Below are 17,688 nucleotides of genomic sequence, written 5' to 3' on the forward strand. Positions count from 1 at the left end.
TTTTTGAGTGTTGTAAAAAATCCATTAAGCCTCCAACATGATGTCCTCATAGCACTTAAGCCTCTACACACGAACAAGAATCTCCTATTCATTCACTACTGCTACTTCCAGTCTCAAGAGAAGTTTCCTTGAGCAGTGTGCACTGTCAAGGTCATCTACCTAAACAGCATCATCTTCACTCCCATCCAAGGCATCAGAGATGCCAGTTTTTTAAAAAACTTGGCAATTATTTCTGGTGAAATCATGTCCCAAGCTCTCAAAAATCCAGTTGCACAACAGTTCTAATGATGGTCTCTTAATCTTCCCTGCTGGAGTCAGGTCCTAGCCACCAGCTGTCATCCACTCAGTGTAGAATTTTCAGTCCTTGATTGGGTTGTTGTCCGATACATCCAAGAGCTGTAGACAAGGTGTAAGCTCACCAGGAATAATGATCACATCAGTCTTCACATCCAAAGTTGTTTTACTATTTCAGGTCTTAAGTGTCCATGGAAACTATCCCATACAAGAGACGGGCATCAAAATAAGGCCCCTGGCTGTTTGGGACAAACAGCCATTATGTCCACCAATCTTGAACCTTGGATGGAAATGTCTATCCACCCATTTTTCTTGAACTCTTACATGAATTCCACGGTAAAATTCCCCTTTGACATTGTTTTCTTTTGAAATATTACATAAGTGGCAACCTTCTTCCATTTGCAGTAATTGCAAGCATCATTGTGCATTGCTGTTTCTCACTTCCAGTTGTGCGCATTATCACACTTTTTTCACCATTTTCTGTTATTGTTGTTTGGTCAAAATTAGGGGGGGGGGTTAATTGGCATTGACTATTTGTGATAACATAGTTACTGCTCTTCCAAAGTTGTATCACATAGCAATGAAAATTCATCACTTTATCAATTTTTTTCTCAAAATCTTTCAGCATTCTTTGGCAAAGGGATAAGAGAAAGATTTTTCTCTTCATGAATCTCATGATCCAACCTTGGCTCACTTTCAGATCTGTGCAATGATGTCTCATTTTGTAGCTAACTCATGTGTTTTGAAATGTAATATTTTGTGCAAAAGACAGCAACCATTTTTACAAACTTAACACATATTCAAATAATTCATCCTCTAATGCAGGAAACTTTTACTTTTAGGTCCTTAGAATGCTTTTCTTGACTTATTGGTGTTTTGTAATGCAAGTTTCTGTTTACACCAATATCACACATTAAACTCAGTCACTGTAAACTCATGTCTTGCTGCACAATTGCAATGTTTTTTTTTGCAAAATCAATAACTTTGAGTTTAAAATCAGCATTGCAACTTGAACATTTCTTCATATTTCAAGTAAAAATTACTAGTAATTTACAAGACTTGAGATACATTATAAACAATCCTTCACAAATGACTAATGATAAGTGAAAGCGGAGAATGAAATGGACAGCAATGGTAGGCCGGTAGATAGCACAGATATGAAAATGTGCATACAATTGGCGTGGTATTAACAAAAGATTGTGTGACTCAACGACAAAGGCGAGCTGACAATTGTTGAGTTGAAATGCTGAATTTCTTCAACCAAATTCCAAAATATCTTAAACTGCCATAACAACATTCACTATCTATTTTTTAAAGTTTTAAATGTTTTTCATGTGCAAGGTAAGTGCAAAACTTTTTAATTTTTTTTTTGTAAAGTAAAATCAGGGGGTAAGGGTGTGTTATACTAAGTAAATACAGTGTACTGGCTGTTTTGTGGGATGAAAAATTCCTCATTTACAGGAGGGAAGACACTGCTGCTTTCATATGATACTGGTTAACTCACCTTCAGCTAAAAAGTCCTTTTCTTTATGTCCCAGATGGGATTTCAACCCAGGTTTTTCCAACCAAAGGGCTCGATCTATAGTGAATGAGCCACAGCAGCTGACATTAGATTTTTTTTATGGGAATATTGCATAAAAATTCACTTTAATTTCAGATAAAACATGAAATTCTTACCTTCTGTATATCAGTGTTTGTGGACTGTGATCTTGTAGAGTTGAAATAAACTGACCTTCCGCTGCATGAAACTCCATGAAGCATTTGCAGTGAGGTAGGTGTTCGGTTTGGAAAATTTATTAATAGTGGTGCTGTGCTAAATGAAGCCACATTAAAGAGGTACTGCACCTATAATATAATAATGAAGAGAAGTAATGATAAGTCAATTATATGTATATATAAATACAATAAAATGTTTTGTAATGACACTATATATATATATATATACAGGGTGTTCGGGATAAATTTGACATATTTATAATTAATTATATTTTTCCGTAAGTTACATGTATTAACACACACTTCTCTTCATTTAAAAGTTTGGACCCTTCTTCATTCATATACAAGATGTCAGAAAGGATGGATAGCTGGAACCCACCTGAATCATGGAAGAGAATAACTTGTATCATGATGATTCGTGCCGGCCATCAAAATAAGGATATTTTGACTGCTGCCCAATGCTCCCTGAATACAGTAAAAACAATCAGGCATGAACTAGAGACTTGCAATGGTGACTACGAGGATGTAGCAAGAAGAAAGATCCCTAGCAGACGATCTGATTGCGTTCGTACAGCAGAATTCCTCGCAAATCTGCAGGAACAGGTGTTGAAGATCCCTGGCATTGGAATTCGGGCTTTGTCACGTGAAATGAATGTTGCAGCCTCTACTATGAAGCTTGCACTCAATGAAGACCTCCGCTACTACTCATACAAGCGCCGCAAAGGTCAACTGCTTACAGAAAAGGCCCGTGAAAAACGTTTGATAAACGCGAAGAAACTGCTAAGCAAAGTGAAACATCCTGCGGAACCACAAACAATCTGGTTCTTTTCCGATGAGAAAAACTTTTGCCAGGATCAAAAACACAACACGCAGAATAACAGATGGCTTGCATACAGTACAAAGGACATTCCTCATGTAATGCAGACTAAATTTCCCCAAACTGTGATGGTTTTCGGATGTGTATCCTCTGAAGGCAATGTGATGCCTCCGCATTTTTTCCAAGAGGGCCTCAGGTTGACTTCAGATGGCTACGTGGAGTTGCTAAACACTGTAGTCAAGCCCTGGATAACAAGGGTAGCCAATGGTAGGCCGTATGTATGGCAGCAGGATTCGGCCCCTTGCCACACCTCTGGGAAAAGTCAAAAATGGTTGTCTGAAAATTTCTACGACTTCACCAGTCCAAATGTTTGGCCTCCAAACTCCCCAGACCTTAACCCCATGGATTATTTTGTATGGGGCGCAGTTGAAAAAGACACCAATCGCACTTCCAGTAATACAAAAGCCCAGTTAATGGATAAAATTAAAACAGTTTTTGCAGCCCTTCCCAGGGAGACTGTAGCATCAGCTTGTTCGAGGTTCCGAAGCAGGATTGAAGCTGTGATCGATGCTAATGGTGGTTATTTTGAGTAAATCTTGTTGATAGTATTGTAATTAACTCTGCCTGTAATGTTTTTTGTCAATTCATTAAATTTAATAGATACAAAGAAGATTTTCTTTTTCCTTACGAAACTGTCAAATTTATCCCGAACACCCTGTATATAAATGAATTTAAATGACTCTATACCAAGAAAGAAGGTATAGAGTCATTTAAATTCATTTTTATATGCATTTTCTACTGAGTAAATTATGATCAATAACATATATATATATATATATATATATATATATATATATATATATATATATATACACTGTGTGTGTGTATATATATATATATATATATATATATATACACTGTGTGTGTGTATATATATATATATATAGCACAAACTCTAAAATTAGGATTTCCCATTGCTCACATACTTTGCAATTGAAAAAAATTAATAAAAAATCACAACACTAACTTCTAATCTGATAGTATGGTGAAAATAATGCAGATGGTTCCTTAATTCTGTAAGTGGGCTAAGCACTACACTAATACACTTTTGCTGGTCTGGTTGGCCAAGGTTAGTGTATCTGCTCTCCAGCCAAAAGGCTGCAGGTTTGAATCCTGTCGGGGGCATGGAAGTTTGTGATTGTCTGTGAAAATACTAGTGATGGGGATGGATGGTAGATGGCATTAGTGCGTTTGTGGTTTCTTGTAGTTGGTGGATCGAATGGTGGAGGCAAAGTTGTAGAGTAGGTGCCCTCCCTCTATGAGTCTTTGAACTCCATGAAGGTATCACTTAATAATAATAATAATTTAAATTATTACACTAATCCTTTTCTATAAAGAATAGGAATTATTATTAAGAGAGATCTCTGAGGAGTCAGGGTCTCATCAAGGGAGGCTACATAAATAGCAAAGCTTATTTGCTAATGGAGCTGCCCTTATGTTCCAACCTAAAGCTGAATTCAGTTCTTACTAAAATGACTTTTTTATATATATAAATTATATTAAAATGAAAAACCTGGGTGTGTATTTTTAAGAAGGTAGTGATGACATATTTGGTGCTGAACTTGACTGAGCTAAACAATTATATGGCAAGTGAAGGATGACGAAAAATGTGAATCTACATTCATATTTTTCCTCCTTGACTAACCAAATGTTTTTTGTCTCAATCAAATTTGGCACTCAATCAAATATCATGTCATTCCTAATGTCTTAAAAACACACACACAAAAGGTATGTCGTTTTAATACTTTTTAATATAATTTATTAAAAATAAAACCAGCAGTTAGAATTGAAGAAAATACAGGAAGATGGTTTGATGTTAAATCTGGTGTCAGACAAGGATGTACATTATCCCTTCTGTTATTCATTATCTATATGGATCAGATGATGTTATACTTTTGAATAAATCCAGTACATGTCTGCAAGATTCCCAGACTAAATTGAATCACTGTTGTAATAAATTTGATATGAAAATCAGCAATAACAAGACAAAGACAATGAAAATAGGCAGAAACATTGAAAATATCAACTGCATCATGAATGGAGAACATATAGAACAAGTAAAACATTTCAGCTACTTAGCCTCAATTTTTAATGAAGATGGTAAATTAAATATGGGAATAGACAATAGAATCAACAAAGCCAGTATGGTAGGAAGTCAAATGAATAAATTTATATGTAATAAGAGAGAAATTAGTCAAAATACTAAATTAGCTGTATACAAGCCAGTGTTCAAATCAATTTTAACTTATGGATCTGAGAGTTGGGTAGAAATAAAACCACAGATATCAGAGTCCTGAGAATGATTAGGGGCGTGAACAGATGGCATCAATGGCAATATCACTTAAAAAAGAGGATATTAGGAAAGAACATGACACTGTTAGCATCCAGGAATGGGTTAGCAGAGCTAATTTCAGGTGGTATGGTCACTTAAACAGAATGGGAGAGGTAAAATTAGAAAACAAGCATTCTCTGCCAGGTTGTCAGGAAAATGACCTAGAGGAAGACCAAGATGTAGGTGGACTGATACAGTAAAAAGTGCCTTAAGAAGACAGAAATATAAGATCTGATAATGTTGAAGTCTTGACAGGTAACAGATTGATTTGGAGGAAAATTGTTGATAGGAAGTTAGTAATGAGGTAAGTTTTTTTATGAAGTACTATCATAATATCCTGTATACCTCTTGAGGATACATGTTAGCAACATGCAAATATTTCAGAAAACCCTAAGCCTTTTCTGTAATCTTTCATTATAATAGCATGTTCTTCAGTAATCTAAGAAGATTACTACAAATGTAATAATCCTTTTCATTTTCTGAGAATTTATTGGCTACCTTAACCTATTTTCTTAGAAACAAGTCAATTTCTTAAAAACAAATAAAAAAAAAAACTCCCATTTCTTTAGTTTCTGCAATTTGTGCAGAAACCAAAAATACTCTCATCTCTCTGTTCTTTGGTTTTAATAGCATTTGTACTGCTTGTGTATGTACTACTCAGTATATACATGGCTTTACTTTCATGTATGAAAGTAGAACAATTTTACTGAATTAATTGCTCATATATGTAATTAAGATTTCAACATTGCTGAAGGGTACCCTTTATCATGATGGAAATTGACATGGGAATTGAACATTCTGATGTTAATCTATACTTAAAAAAAGGTTGAGAATTAATACATGAGAAGAAAAAAAAATCAAGTTCAACATAAAGTTGTAATACTGAGGAATTTTTTAAATGCAATCAGGAAAGCATCCCATCCTGACTCAACAGGATATCTTTAAGCAAACTGAAATTATTCTCATTTGAGCTCAAACTTTTTGGTTCAAGAATAGGAATATAAACAGAGATGAGCTAATTAACAATGCAGATACCTTACATAAAAAATTTTATGCTAATATCTGAGGCATGTCCAGAAAGTAAGGTCCATTCAGAATTTACTGCCAAATAAGATATGGAAGAGGGGTCATCCATGCATGCATGGTACCACAGAGTGACTCATTAGCTAGCTGTTGACCATTTAGCTTTTGTCCATTACCATTTGTTGTCTTCTACAAATTATTTATAATGAGTGCTGTGATAAAAAAAACCTACCAGTTCAAGATTTGTGGTGTGATACAGAATTTGTTGCCAGAAAAGAATAATGCTGCAGAAATTCACCCATGACTGTGTAAAGTTTGTAGGCCTAACATAATGAGTGACAATCAAGTTAGACAGTGGTATCATTTGTTTAAAGAAGAGTGAAACAATGTTCACAATCAACAGCACAGTAGCTGACTGAGTGTGTTGACAGATGATTTGGTGGAAAGGATGAACATTAAAATTAATGAAATTGTCGTTTCACAATTAGGGAATTTTCTTTGGAATTCCCAGAAGTTTCACACTGTTATGCATGAAATTGTGATAGAAAAGCTGAGACATAAGAGTGCCCAGATTTGGTCACCTGGTTTTCAGAAGGATGAAGAGATGTTGGAAAGGGTCCAAAGGCGATTGACTAAGGTAGTTTCTGGAATGTCGAGTATGAGGAAAGATTGAGAAGATGTAATTTGCAGAGTCTGGTGGACAGGAAGAAGAGGGGAGATATGATAGAGATACAAGTTGGTAAGGGGTGGTTAGGATCAATGCTGGAGAAGTTCTACAGAAAATAGTGGGAGATCGGGGGAGAACCAAAGGTCATCCCTGGAAACTGGATAAAGAAGGTGTGAGTAGGGGGAGTGAGGGGCAGGTTTTTTTCGTGCAGAGTTGTAAATGATTGGAATGCCTTGCCTGAGAGTATAGGGTCTGCAAGGAGTTTGAATGTGTTCAAGGCACGGTATGATGAGCTGTGTGTGTGATAAAAGGACCTCCCAGACGAGTCTTTGACTCCATGAGGTCTTGGAGTAATAATAATAATAAGAAGAAAATAAAGAAGAAATTGTGTACCAGATGTCTCCCAAAAATACTGACCAATGTGCACAAACAGCGACAAGTGGAGTCAGCTCAACGATGTTTAGTTGGTGAGTGGAATGCAATGCATTCCACTCACCAACCACTCTCTATGCAAAGAACCTGCTCCTCAGTCCTCTGCTCACACCCTCCTTATACCGTTTTTAGCAATGGCCTCTTGTTCTACCCCCCCCTCCATTCTACGAAAAATCTCTTCCATGCCAAACCTGATAACAACTCCTGACTAGCTTATTTGTCTCAATCATATCTCCCCTCCCCTTCCTCCTATTCACAAGGTTTTGCAACTTACATTCAATCTGTCCTAGTGCTCCACATTCCAAAGACCATTGACAACCTTTGTGAATCTTCTCTGGACCTTTTTCAACACACCCTCATCGCCATGAAAAAAGGGCGACCAAATCTGTGCACAATAATCCAGATGAGGCATGATCAAGGCCATATACAATGGCATCATAACCCTCTCTATATCTGCATGTCAGGGTGCATTGTTGCTATTATCCGATGTGACGTGTTCACAACTTGTGCAATGTGGCCCTTGAATTACAAGTTCTTGTCCACAATCACTCCTAGATCTCTCATCTTCTCTACTTCCTTTCCCCACAAAGTGTACTTTGCAACCATCGTTGCTTACCAAATCTCAAAACCTTACACTTTGCAACACTGATCTGACAGTTCTACTTACCTGCCCATTTGTGCAATCTATTCGAGTCCTTCTGTAGGACTCGAATAGATTGTATTGCTCTGCATTGCTCTCCCCAATTTTGCATCATCTGCAAAATATGGCATCATATAGTAGCAGTGAGCCTCCATAGCTCAGTTAGTATAGATGAAGTCCTTTGTTCAGAAAGACCTGGGTTCGATTCCCATCCATGACATGAGGAACCTTTATCTTGTCTCTTTCAACAAACAGCGAGTTACCCAGTCTCATACAGAACAAAAAACCTGGAAACTCGGGTTTTTTGTTCCCCAAAACAGGCAAACTGGCCCCATGAACACACATTGATTAGTTAAGAATACGTAAGAAACAGTCCTTCCCAGCCATTGGCCTAATTCAGCTATGCCAGTCCTGAGTCCAGATAAAATATGGAGGGAATTGAGATGGTGACGTACCTCCCCATAAAAGGGACTGTGAGCCCCTTTTATGGGGAGGTTGTACCATCATATGAAATAAAAAAAAATATGGTATCATTAACACACCAAGCAACAGAGTCTATAAAACCTTTGTTCCAACGAGTACTCTTTTACAGCAGAACTTTATCATATACACCACACTTTCTTATTCATTTTACACAAATTATGGACTCTACAACTGTGAAATAAATAATTATTTTAATTTCCCGATGTTTTGACCTCCATATTAAGGTCATCATCTGGAGTATACACACACACACATATATATATATATATAGAGAGAGAGAGAGAGAGACAAGCTAAATTATATTTCACATAGTATGTTGAGACAATGATTTGATCAACAGTTATTCTACTGGCCTGACCTCTAGTGAAAATAAAATAAATTAAAAAATAAAATAAATATTGCCCTATTGCTAACTTTACATGGAACATTTTGAGCAACGTGCTCTAGATTCCTCTCCGTTAAAACCCAAAGGCTTAGATACATTGATGTTTTCGCTATCCGGCCACATGGCCATCAGACACTTTCCTCAGCAACCTAAACAAACAACACAAATGCATATAATTCACAATCGAGATTGAAAAGCAGATTGAAAGACTTCTTTCTGGCAGTCTTTCCTTCACTGTTTACTAGAAACCAACACATACTGGCCAATATATACACAAAAACTCCTACCATCACCCAACACAAAAACTAGGGGTCATTAATACACTTATAAACAAGGCTTTGAAGATTTGCTCCAATGAACAAGCACTTAAAGATGAATTAAAAGTTATCAGCAATTCCTTCCAAAAAAATGGTTACAGCCAAAATACTATCAACAAAATTCTGTACAAAACCTCACTTATAAACAAAAATAAACAAGACTATAATAAAACTGTAATCATTCCATACATTAAAGGAATATTAGACAAAATAAACAGAATACTACAGAAATGCAACCTTAAAGTTACCTTTAAACCTCCTTCAAAATTAAAGAACTTACTCAACCCATCCAAGGATCCACTCCCTCCACTGGCCCACCCTGGGCCAGTGGATATACCATATTCATTGTACCTGTAATTTGCCCTATATAGAGGAAACAGGATGCACAATTCCTATGAGAAAAAAAGGAACATAAATGACACATTAAATATAATAACTATGGTCAAGCTGGTCTTTCTGATCATGCCCTGAACACTTTACATAGAACTGACTGAAAAAGCATCTGTTGTTTACATCACACCAAAACATGGTATGAATGTATATTTAAGAAGGCCTGTGAGATTCTTATCAATCACCCTAATCTTAACGATAATGATGGTCTAAAAATCCCATACATATGGAAGGCACATATTCTACCCACTAAACCTTTCTCCCTAAGAGTTAATTTTAAATAGAACCATAAGATCCTAACGCTAATATAACAATTGTCTTGTTAAATTAGGGCATAATTTTCAGTGTAACAAAACTATCTATATGAAAGAATGTTTCTCTGATGTATTTTATTTCATTTATTTACTGTAATTTTATTTTATTTTTACTTGAGGTCAGGCCAGTAGAATAACCATTGATCAAATCATAGTCTTTTCAGCATACTATGTGAAATGTAATTTAGCTTGTCTCTGCATATATATATATATATATATATATATATATGTGTGTGTGTGTATACTCCAGATGGTGGCTTTAATATGAAGGTCGAAACATTGGGAAATTAAAATAATTATTTATAACACACTTGTCGAGTACATAATTTGTGTAAAATGAATGCTGATCACCATTTAACACTAAAGGAAAGGCACACCTTCTTATCTTATGGCTACAGCTCCCACAATAACAAAAAAATAATTAATCCTTCTCCCAATCCTTGACCTTCTCTTCAGAAAGATTTTAGTAATGCCATCATCATCCCATATGTCTGAGAAATTTCAGAAAAAATAGCAATAACATTATTACTATTTTTTCTGAAATAATCACGATAATTTTAAAGAAATACAATCCCTGCCAAAAGCTTGCTACCCTTATGTTTTATTAAAGATCATTTCCCTCCTCTCTGTGTGTGTCTGGAGTATATAAAGTGCCCTGTTCCTGCAAGTTTTCTTACTATGAATAAACAGAAAGATCAGCCAACATCCGCATAGAAAAGCACAAAAAATACATCTGCAGTCATGACTATGGTCGATTAGGCCTTGCAGGCCATGCTTTAGATATGTTTCACAAAATCAATTGGAAAAAAAAAAGAAGAAAAAAAAGTAAATTTAGAAGAGAATACTATTTTTGGAATCTGCAGCTGCTCTCAGAAATCTGCCAAATTTAAATAAATATGATTGCATTAAACTTCCCAAAATATGGAAAACACTAATACTTTGAGATCCCAGTTTACATCCAAAGCTGCCAACAGGTGCCCACAGAGGTCTCATATTATCAGGGCCAGCGGAAGCAGGCATGCAGAGCATGCGAGCACTGCTACGATGGGGGCAGCGCCACCAGGGAACAGTTCATAAGTTAATTTTTAAGAAACAAAATTTTTATCATAAAAACAAAAAATTCTTAGAATGATCAATATTAAAATAAATAAGGCCAGATACACCTAATAAAAATTAAAAAAAAAAGTATATTGCCACCTCTTTGATCAGCCAGCTGTTTACAATTTTGCAGCTAGAGCAGGCTAAATGCTTGCCTGCAGAATGTTGTGTCTACTGCAATCTATCTAAAGTGAAACGGTGAACGGTTTTCATGCATAGAAACGAATTTTCGTACAAAATATTTGTTGCTAGTTAACCAGTCATATGGTACACATCTCAGTAGGCTACTGACAGTAGCGCAGTGCCGACTATTATTTCGTCTCTGTGTCGTGTTGAGTAATAATTTCTTGTGGGTATAAAATAGAAATGGAATCAAAAATTAAAAAAAAGTTATTCAGTGCACAAAATCGTAAGCGTCATGCTGCGAAAGAAGCACATATTAAGAAACAAACTGGGGCTCTTAATAAATTTGATAAAATATTAAAATATTCTGATGCAGATTGTAACCAACCCGATACATCAGAAATCAGAGTCGAAGAACCGTGCACATCATCCAATTTGCATGAAGGTACTATTGCAACTATTGAACAAGATAATTGAACATGATTTAAGTGAAAAATAGTTAGGATTTAGTCAACCACAACAAGATTTAGTTGTAGTTGACCACAAAACTAACACATTGTTAGTGTCTGTAAATTTAGAAGATCCAGGTGAATGGGGAAATATTGATGAAAAATTACGAGCTGTTTTAATTGAAATGGGGCCTTTTCAAAAGAAAAATATATATCCCAGAGATACATATGGTCGTAAATTTGGCGACAGATATATTAATAGAAAAATGGAAAACGGGAGCTCTTGCCAAGAACATGGCTCATTTATCCCGAAACTTTAAATTCCGTTTTTTGCTTTTGTTGCAAACTTGTCGTACCTACTGAATCAACTGACTCACCTACTGAGTCTTGTAGAAGGTTATAACGATTGGAGAAATGTAAGTACAACTTTACATAGACATGAGACTAGTTTAACTCACATGAAAAATTTCTTAAAATGGAAGGAACTTGATAAAAATTAAAAAAAAAAAAAAAAAAACTACTATTGATTTCCAGACTCAAAGCATGTATGAAATGGAAAAGAAACAATGGTCGAGTGTTTTAGAACGCTTGACTGAAATTATAAAATTCCTTGGTAGTCGAAATTTAGCTTTTCGCGGATCATCTGATAAATTATATGAAAGGAATAACAGCGATTTTTAAAATTAGTCGAACTGTTTGCTATGTTTGATCCCGTTATGGAAAATCATGTTGAAAGGGCCCTACAAGGAAACAATAGAGTACACTATTTGAGTAAAGACAGTCAAAATGATATATTGGAAACTTTAAGTAACGCAATCAGGGATACAATTTTATTATAAATTCGAAAATCTAAATATTATTCCATAATTTTAGACTGCACACCTGATGCAAGTAAAACAGAACAAATGACCATTATTATTCACTTTGTTTCCTGTGACAATGGAATTGTCAAGATCAGGGAAAACGTTTTAGGTTTTGCAGATATATCACATTCCACAGGACGTGGTTTATGTGCAAAAATAATGGAACAACTGGAAAAATTGAACATTTCCATTGAAGACATGCGAGGTCAAGGGTATGAAAATGGGGCAAATATGAAAAAGAAAAAATATGGGCTCCAAAATTTGCTTTCGAACAAAAATCCTCGAGCTTTCTACGTGCCATGTGCTGCTCAGCCTCTAAATTTATTCATTAACGATGCAACCAAAGTGAAGTCAGATACAATTAGTTTCTTTGCAATTATTCAAGAAATATATAATTTCTTTTCATTCTCTTACAAACGTTGGGCAATCCTTTTAAAGTTCGTAAAAAATTTAACATTGAAACAGCTATCAGAAACACGATGGGAAAGTAAAATGAATGCAATCCGCCCTCTAAGATATCAGTTAGGAGAAATTTATGATGCACTTTTTGAAATTTTAAATAATGAAAATTTTAATAAAGAAACTCAGCATGAAGCACAAACATTATGTGCTAAAATAAAGGACTACAAATTTATTTGCTCTCTTATAACTTGGCATGATTTACTTAACAGAATAAACCCTGTGAGTAAAATGCTTCAAGACAAAAATATGAACATTACACTTGCTTTAGAATCTATCGAAAACTTAAAAATATTCTTACAAGAGTATCGATCAGATACAAATTTTAAAGAAGTTCCAAAAACGGCAAAATAACTGAGTGAAAAGGTGGATGGAGAACAAGAATTTAAAACTGGTACGGAAGTTCGACGACGTAAGAAGACATGACAATTGGACTACAGGCATCATGACAAAACGCCACAATCGCCAGAAGATAAATTTAGAGTGAATGTGTTTTATACACTTCTAGATGTTGCAATGTGTTCATTAATAGAACGTTTTGAACAACTAAAAACATATTATGATAATTTCGATTTCTTGTATAGATTATTATGGAGGGATGTCCACATCCCTCCATAATACTCTTCATTCAGCATCTTTGATCTGCCTCACATGCAAGATGTCCTTAGTTGCTTTATTTCTACATTTCGCTAGTTGGTAAATTTTTCTCTGTCCTTCCTTTGTTTCTAATTGATCATACAGATCTTGATATGCCATGGCCTTCGCCTGTGCCACAACTCTCTTGGCTTCTTGCTTTCTCTCTTTGTACACCTCTCTGTCCTCTTCCACTCTTGACTCATCCCACTTCTGCTTTGCCTTCCTCTTAGCTGTCGCTGCCACTTGTACATCATTATTCCACCACCAACTCTCCTTCTGCTCTCTAATCTTTCCAGATGTCTCACCAAGCACCTCAATTGCACAGCTCAGGATTACTTTTGAATTATGTTTCCACCAATCTTGTACACTTTCCAGTCCATCCGAAATCCTCTCTAACACTCTCTCCCTAAAACGATTCCTCACACTCTCCTCTTTTAAGCGAAACCACTTAATTGTCTTCATCCCATGGCAACCAGAAGTTCTTATCTTCGATCTTATTTTAAAGTCTGCACACAGCAGTCGGTGTTGTTGTGCTACTTGATCTGTTGGAATTACTTTACGATTTGTCACAACCTTAAGATGTTTTCTTCTAGTCAAAATGTAGTCAATTTGTGAGCTGTTGTTACCACTTCTAAATGTTATCAAATGTTCTTCCCTCTTGAAGAAAAACGAGCTCACAACTGCCAGATCAAACACTACTGCAAAGTCCACAACCCTCTCTCCTTCCTGGTTCATCATTCCCACTCCGTGGCCACCATGCACCCTTTCACAGTCTCTATTCTGTCTTCCTATGTGCCCGTTCAAGTCTCCTCCGACAATCACCAACTCATTTTCTTCCAATTCCCTCATTTCTTCATCTAACACGTTCCAGAACTCATCTTTTTCCTCTGCTGTACAACCAACTTGCGGGGCATATACACATAATACGACCACCCGCTCTTCTCCAAGACCCAATTTCATTCGCATGATCCTGTCGTTCCTTCTACCCACGTCCAGTACTTCACCCTTCATTCTGCCACACACCACAATTCCTACACCATTTCTTCCCTCGTTATTCACTCCAGAGTAGAACAATTTATATCCATCTCCCAGTTCCTTTGCCTTTCCCCCTTTCCACCTTGTCTCCTGCACACATAAAATGTCCAACTTCCTCTTCCTCATCATGTCTGCCACCTCTCTTCCCCTTCCAGTCATTCTTCCAACATTCAGTGTTCCCACTCGCAACATCCTCTGCACCTGCTGGGCTTGCTTCTTTAACCGCACCCGCCCTTGATATGGTAGCCCTCGTCCACTTCTCACAGCTGTAGGGCGATGTGGCTGCGCGTCACTATTAGTTTGGCACTAATAGCTATTGAAAATGATATATGTGCAGAATTAGACGTTAAGACCATTATTTCTAATTTTGTGAATATGAAATCAAAAACCTTAAAATTTTAATTTAAAAATTTTCAAGTATATTTATGCAATTTAATTTATTTTCTGTTATTCTGTAAAGATGTTATTTTTTGAATACTTATATTAAATGTTCTAATTATTTCTGAATTCTTTTCTTATTTTCTCATCTATCTTGAGTTTCTTTTATTTTCCTAAAAGATGGTTCCACTTATAAAAATTATTAAACATTTTTTACAAGTTACTAAGAATTTAGTAACTTGTAAAAAATAGTAGACAGGTCTTAGCCCTGTGTACTTCCAGAAGTAGACAGGGCTAAGACTGATAATCGGAATATTATAGCTGTTATAATTTCTATTGAGAATGAAAACCTATATAAATTAGGTACAAAATATGGTATTTTAAACACCAACTCTATTCGAGGAACGAATTTACCGTTTGTAAGGAAACTTTTATTTCGGTTAATGAAGTTCCTGATATTGAGATAAGTCTAAGAGAATGTGCCCGCAAGAATTCTAATTTAGGTAGTCAAGGTTTTTTCCAATATTGCAATTATACAGCCCATTGTAACTCAAATCGCTGCAAATGTAAAAAGTCAGAAATCCTTTGTAATTCCAAGTGCCAGAGAGGTCTTTCCTGCAAAAATAAGTAATTTGTTTTTTACTGGACAACAATATAATCATATAATAATGTATTTATCTCCTTTTCTCTCTGCTATTAAATAAAATATTTTTTATAAAACATGTTTTTATTACATTTACCAGACTCCTCTAGGAATTATTCACTTTAACCGGTTAAAGTGATTAATTCTAATTATTCAAGTTAAACTGATAATTATTAATAATAACCGGATTTATCACTTTAACCGTAACATATATACACACACACACACACATACTGTGTGTGTGTGTGAGAGAGAGAGAGAGAGATCCAATCATTCCCAAAAGAAAACTGATGATGGATTTGTTTTTATTCAATAGATGCCAATAAAATTCAGTTTGAAACATTTCAGATTGTATATAATTCTCATCAAAATCAATGAAAAAAATGCAGACGACCTATTCCATAAAATAAAAACCTAACTCTATACCACGAAGACGTCCTCACTTCATTGGAAGCTACTTCATTATATACTAACATAGACATCCCCAGACTGTTAAATATCGTACACACACTACTCACAGAAAACCACACCTTAGATTCACAAACAAAATTAACACCCAGCGATATCATAAACCTAATCAAACTAGTAATATCAGCAAATGTCTTTAAATTTAACAATAAAACTTTTATCTAAATTTTCGGACTTTCTATGGGCCAAAATATTAGCAGACAAATAGCTGAATTATTTCTATCACATACAGAATTGTACCCACTCAGCCCTCCCCCCCCCAGCATCACCTTTTACGAACAATTCAACAACTAAAACAAACTTCCCAACACAAAAAATCATCAAACTGCCATACATCCAGAACATATACAAAGCTTGCAAATACATTTTCAAACACACCAAACTATAAGTTGGTGTTCACCATGAACCAGAAATTGGTAACACTTCTAAAACCTACAAAATCTCTCACACACATACAAAGAAATACTAGAACCCACAATGTAGTTTACAAATTTCCTTGCCAACAAGACTGTGATGTCACCTACAGAGGTTCTATGATCAGATCTTTATGAGCAAGACTACAAAAACACTTCTGTGACTGCAACATACCAATTCCAGAACATCTTAACAATAAAAAAATTGCAACAACCAAAAGAAAAGTAGAATACAAAATATAGGAAAAACAGAAATAGCAGTCCATGTCCTTGAACAGAAGCATACCCTACAAATCGACAAAGCTATAATAATAGACATACAGGAAAATGAAACAATGCTTAGCATATCGGAAATGATAGCCATAAAATGTGACAAAAAACTTAATAAACGTCCACCACTCCTACATAATCTCCGAGAGTTGGAAGCTCCAAAACATAAAAATTAGGCCACGACTCCAAGCAAATTATTATTATTACAGGCAGCTCCAAGGAGTCAATAGACTCATCAAGGGAGACCCTAACATCATGTCAAGAACAACTATTCGACACTCACACAGTATCTATCATACTTCACCTTTAACTCATTTACAGTCATGGCATTCACAACAGATGCTGGCAGCTTATTCCACTCATTCACCACTCTTCAAGTAAAAAGAAAATGAAAACAACACATACACCAAAGACAAAAACACCAAGCCAGCATGACATAGCCTCCACTTCCCCCACGAGCTCCGAAGATGATGCACTGTCGAAACAGCTCACACCCAATTACTCCCACCCCTGATCTTATCCCATTATAACCCTCTCCTTCCCCAAAAATTTCTCTCGCTCATTCACCTCCCAAAGAATTCTCTGCCCACCCTTAAAAAACCCAGATTTAAAATTCACACACCTCACTGATAATTTTCCCACATCTCTCCCACATTCCCAACCCCCGCTTCCTTTTCAGTCATACTTTAACAGCAGATAAATTTATATTGCCATATGCTGGATGCCACTGAATAAGAAGACAACCAGCAACATCCTACAAAGGTATGTCTGAATTATTCTTCCTATATATTCTTAACATATCTGTCTTTAAAACATCAGTAATACCCTAAAAATTGAGATTACTCCATCTATCATGTTACCATTGATCCTACAAAATTTGAGATTTAAATTTGAATTCAAAGTCTCTAGCCTATATGGTCTTCCAAAACTTCCATAAAATGCAACAAAAACTCAATAAACGTCCGCCGCCCCCTACATGATCT

At 35.7% G+C, this 17,688-nt stretch overlaps 1 protein-coding gene across 3 annotated transcripts in view; it reads right to left on the reverse strand.

Moving 5' to 3' along the window:
- The window catches only part of OXA1L (OXA1L mitochondrial inner membrane protein), a 189,712-nt gene that overhangs the window by 88,125 nt on the left and 83,899 nt on the right, over window positions 1–17,688 (reverse strand). For all 3 annotated transcript variants that reach the window (XM_090401071.1, XM_090401070.1, XM_090401072.1), the window contains exon 2: window positions 1,972–2,139. In XM_090401071.1, the coding sequence (XP_090257197.1) occupies window positions 1,972–2,139 (168 nt within the window). The remainder of the gene's footprint in view (window positions 1–1,971; window positions 2,140–17,688) is intronic.

The sequence above is a fragment of the Typopeltis vanoorti genome, chromosome 12 (assembly GCF_054136105.1).
Source record: "Typopeltis vanoorti isolate ZY-2024b chromosome 12, IOZ_Tvanoo_1.0, whole genome shotgun sequence".
Lineage (NCBI taxonomy): Eukaryota > Metazoa > Arthropoda > Arachnida > Uropygi > Thelyphonidae > Typopeltis > Typopeltis vanoorti.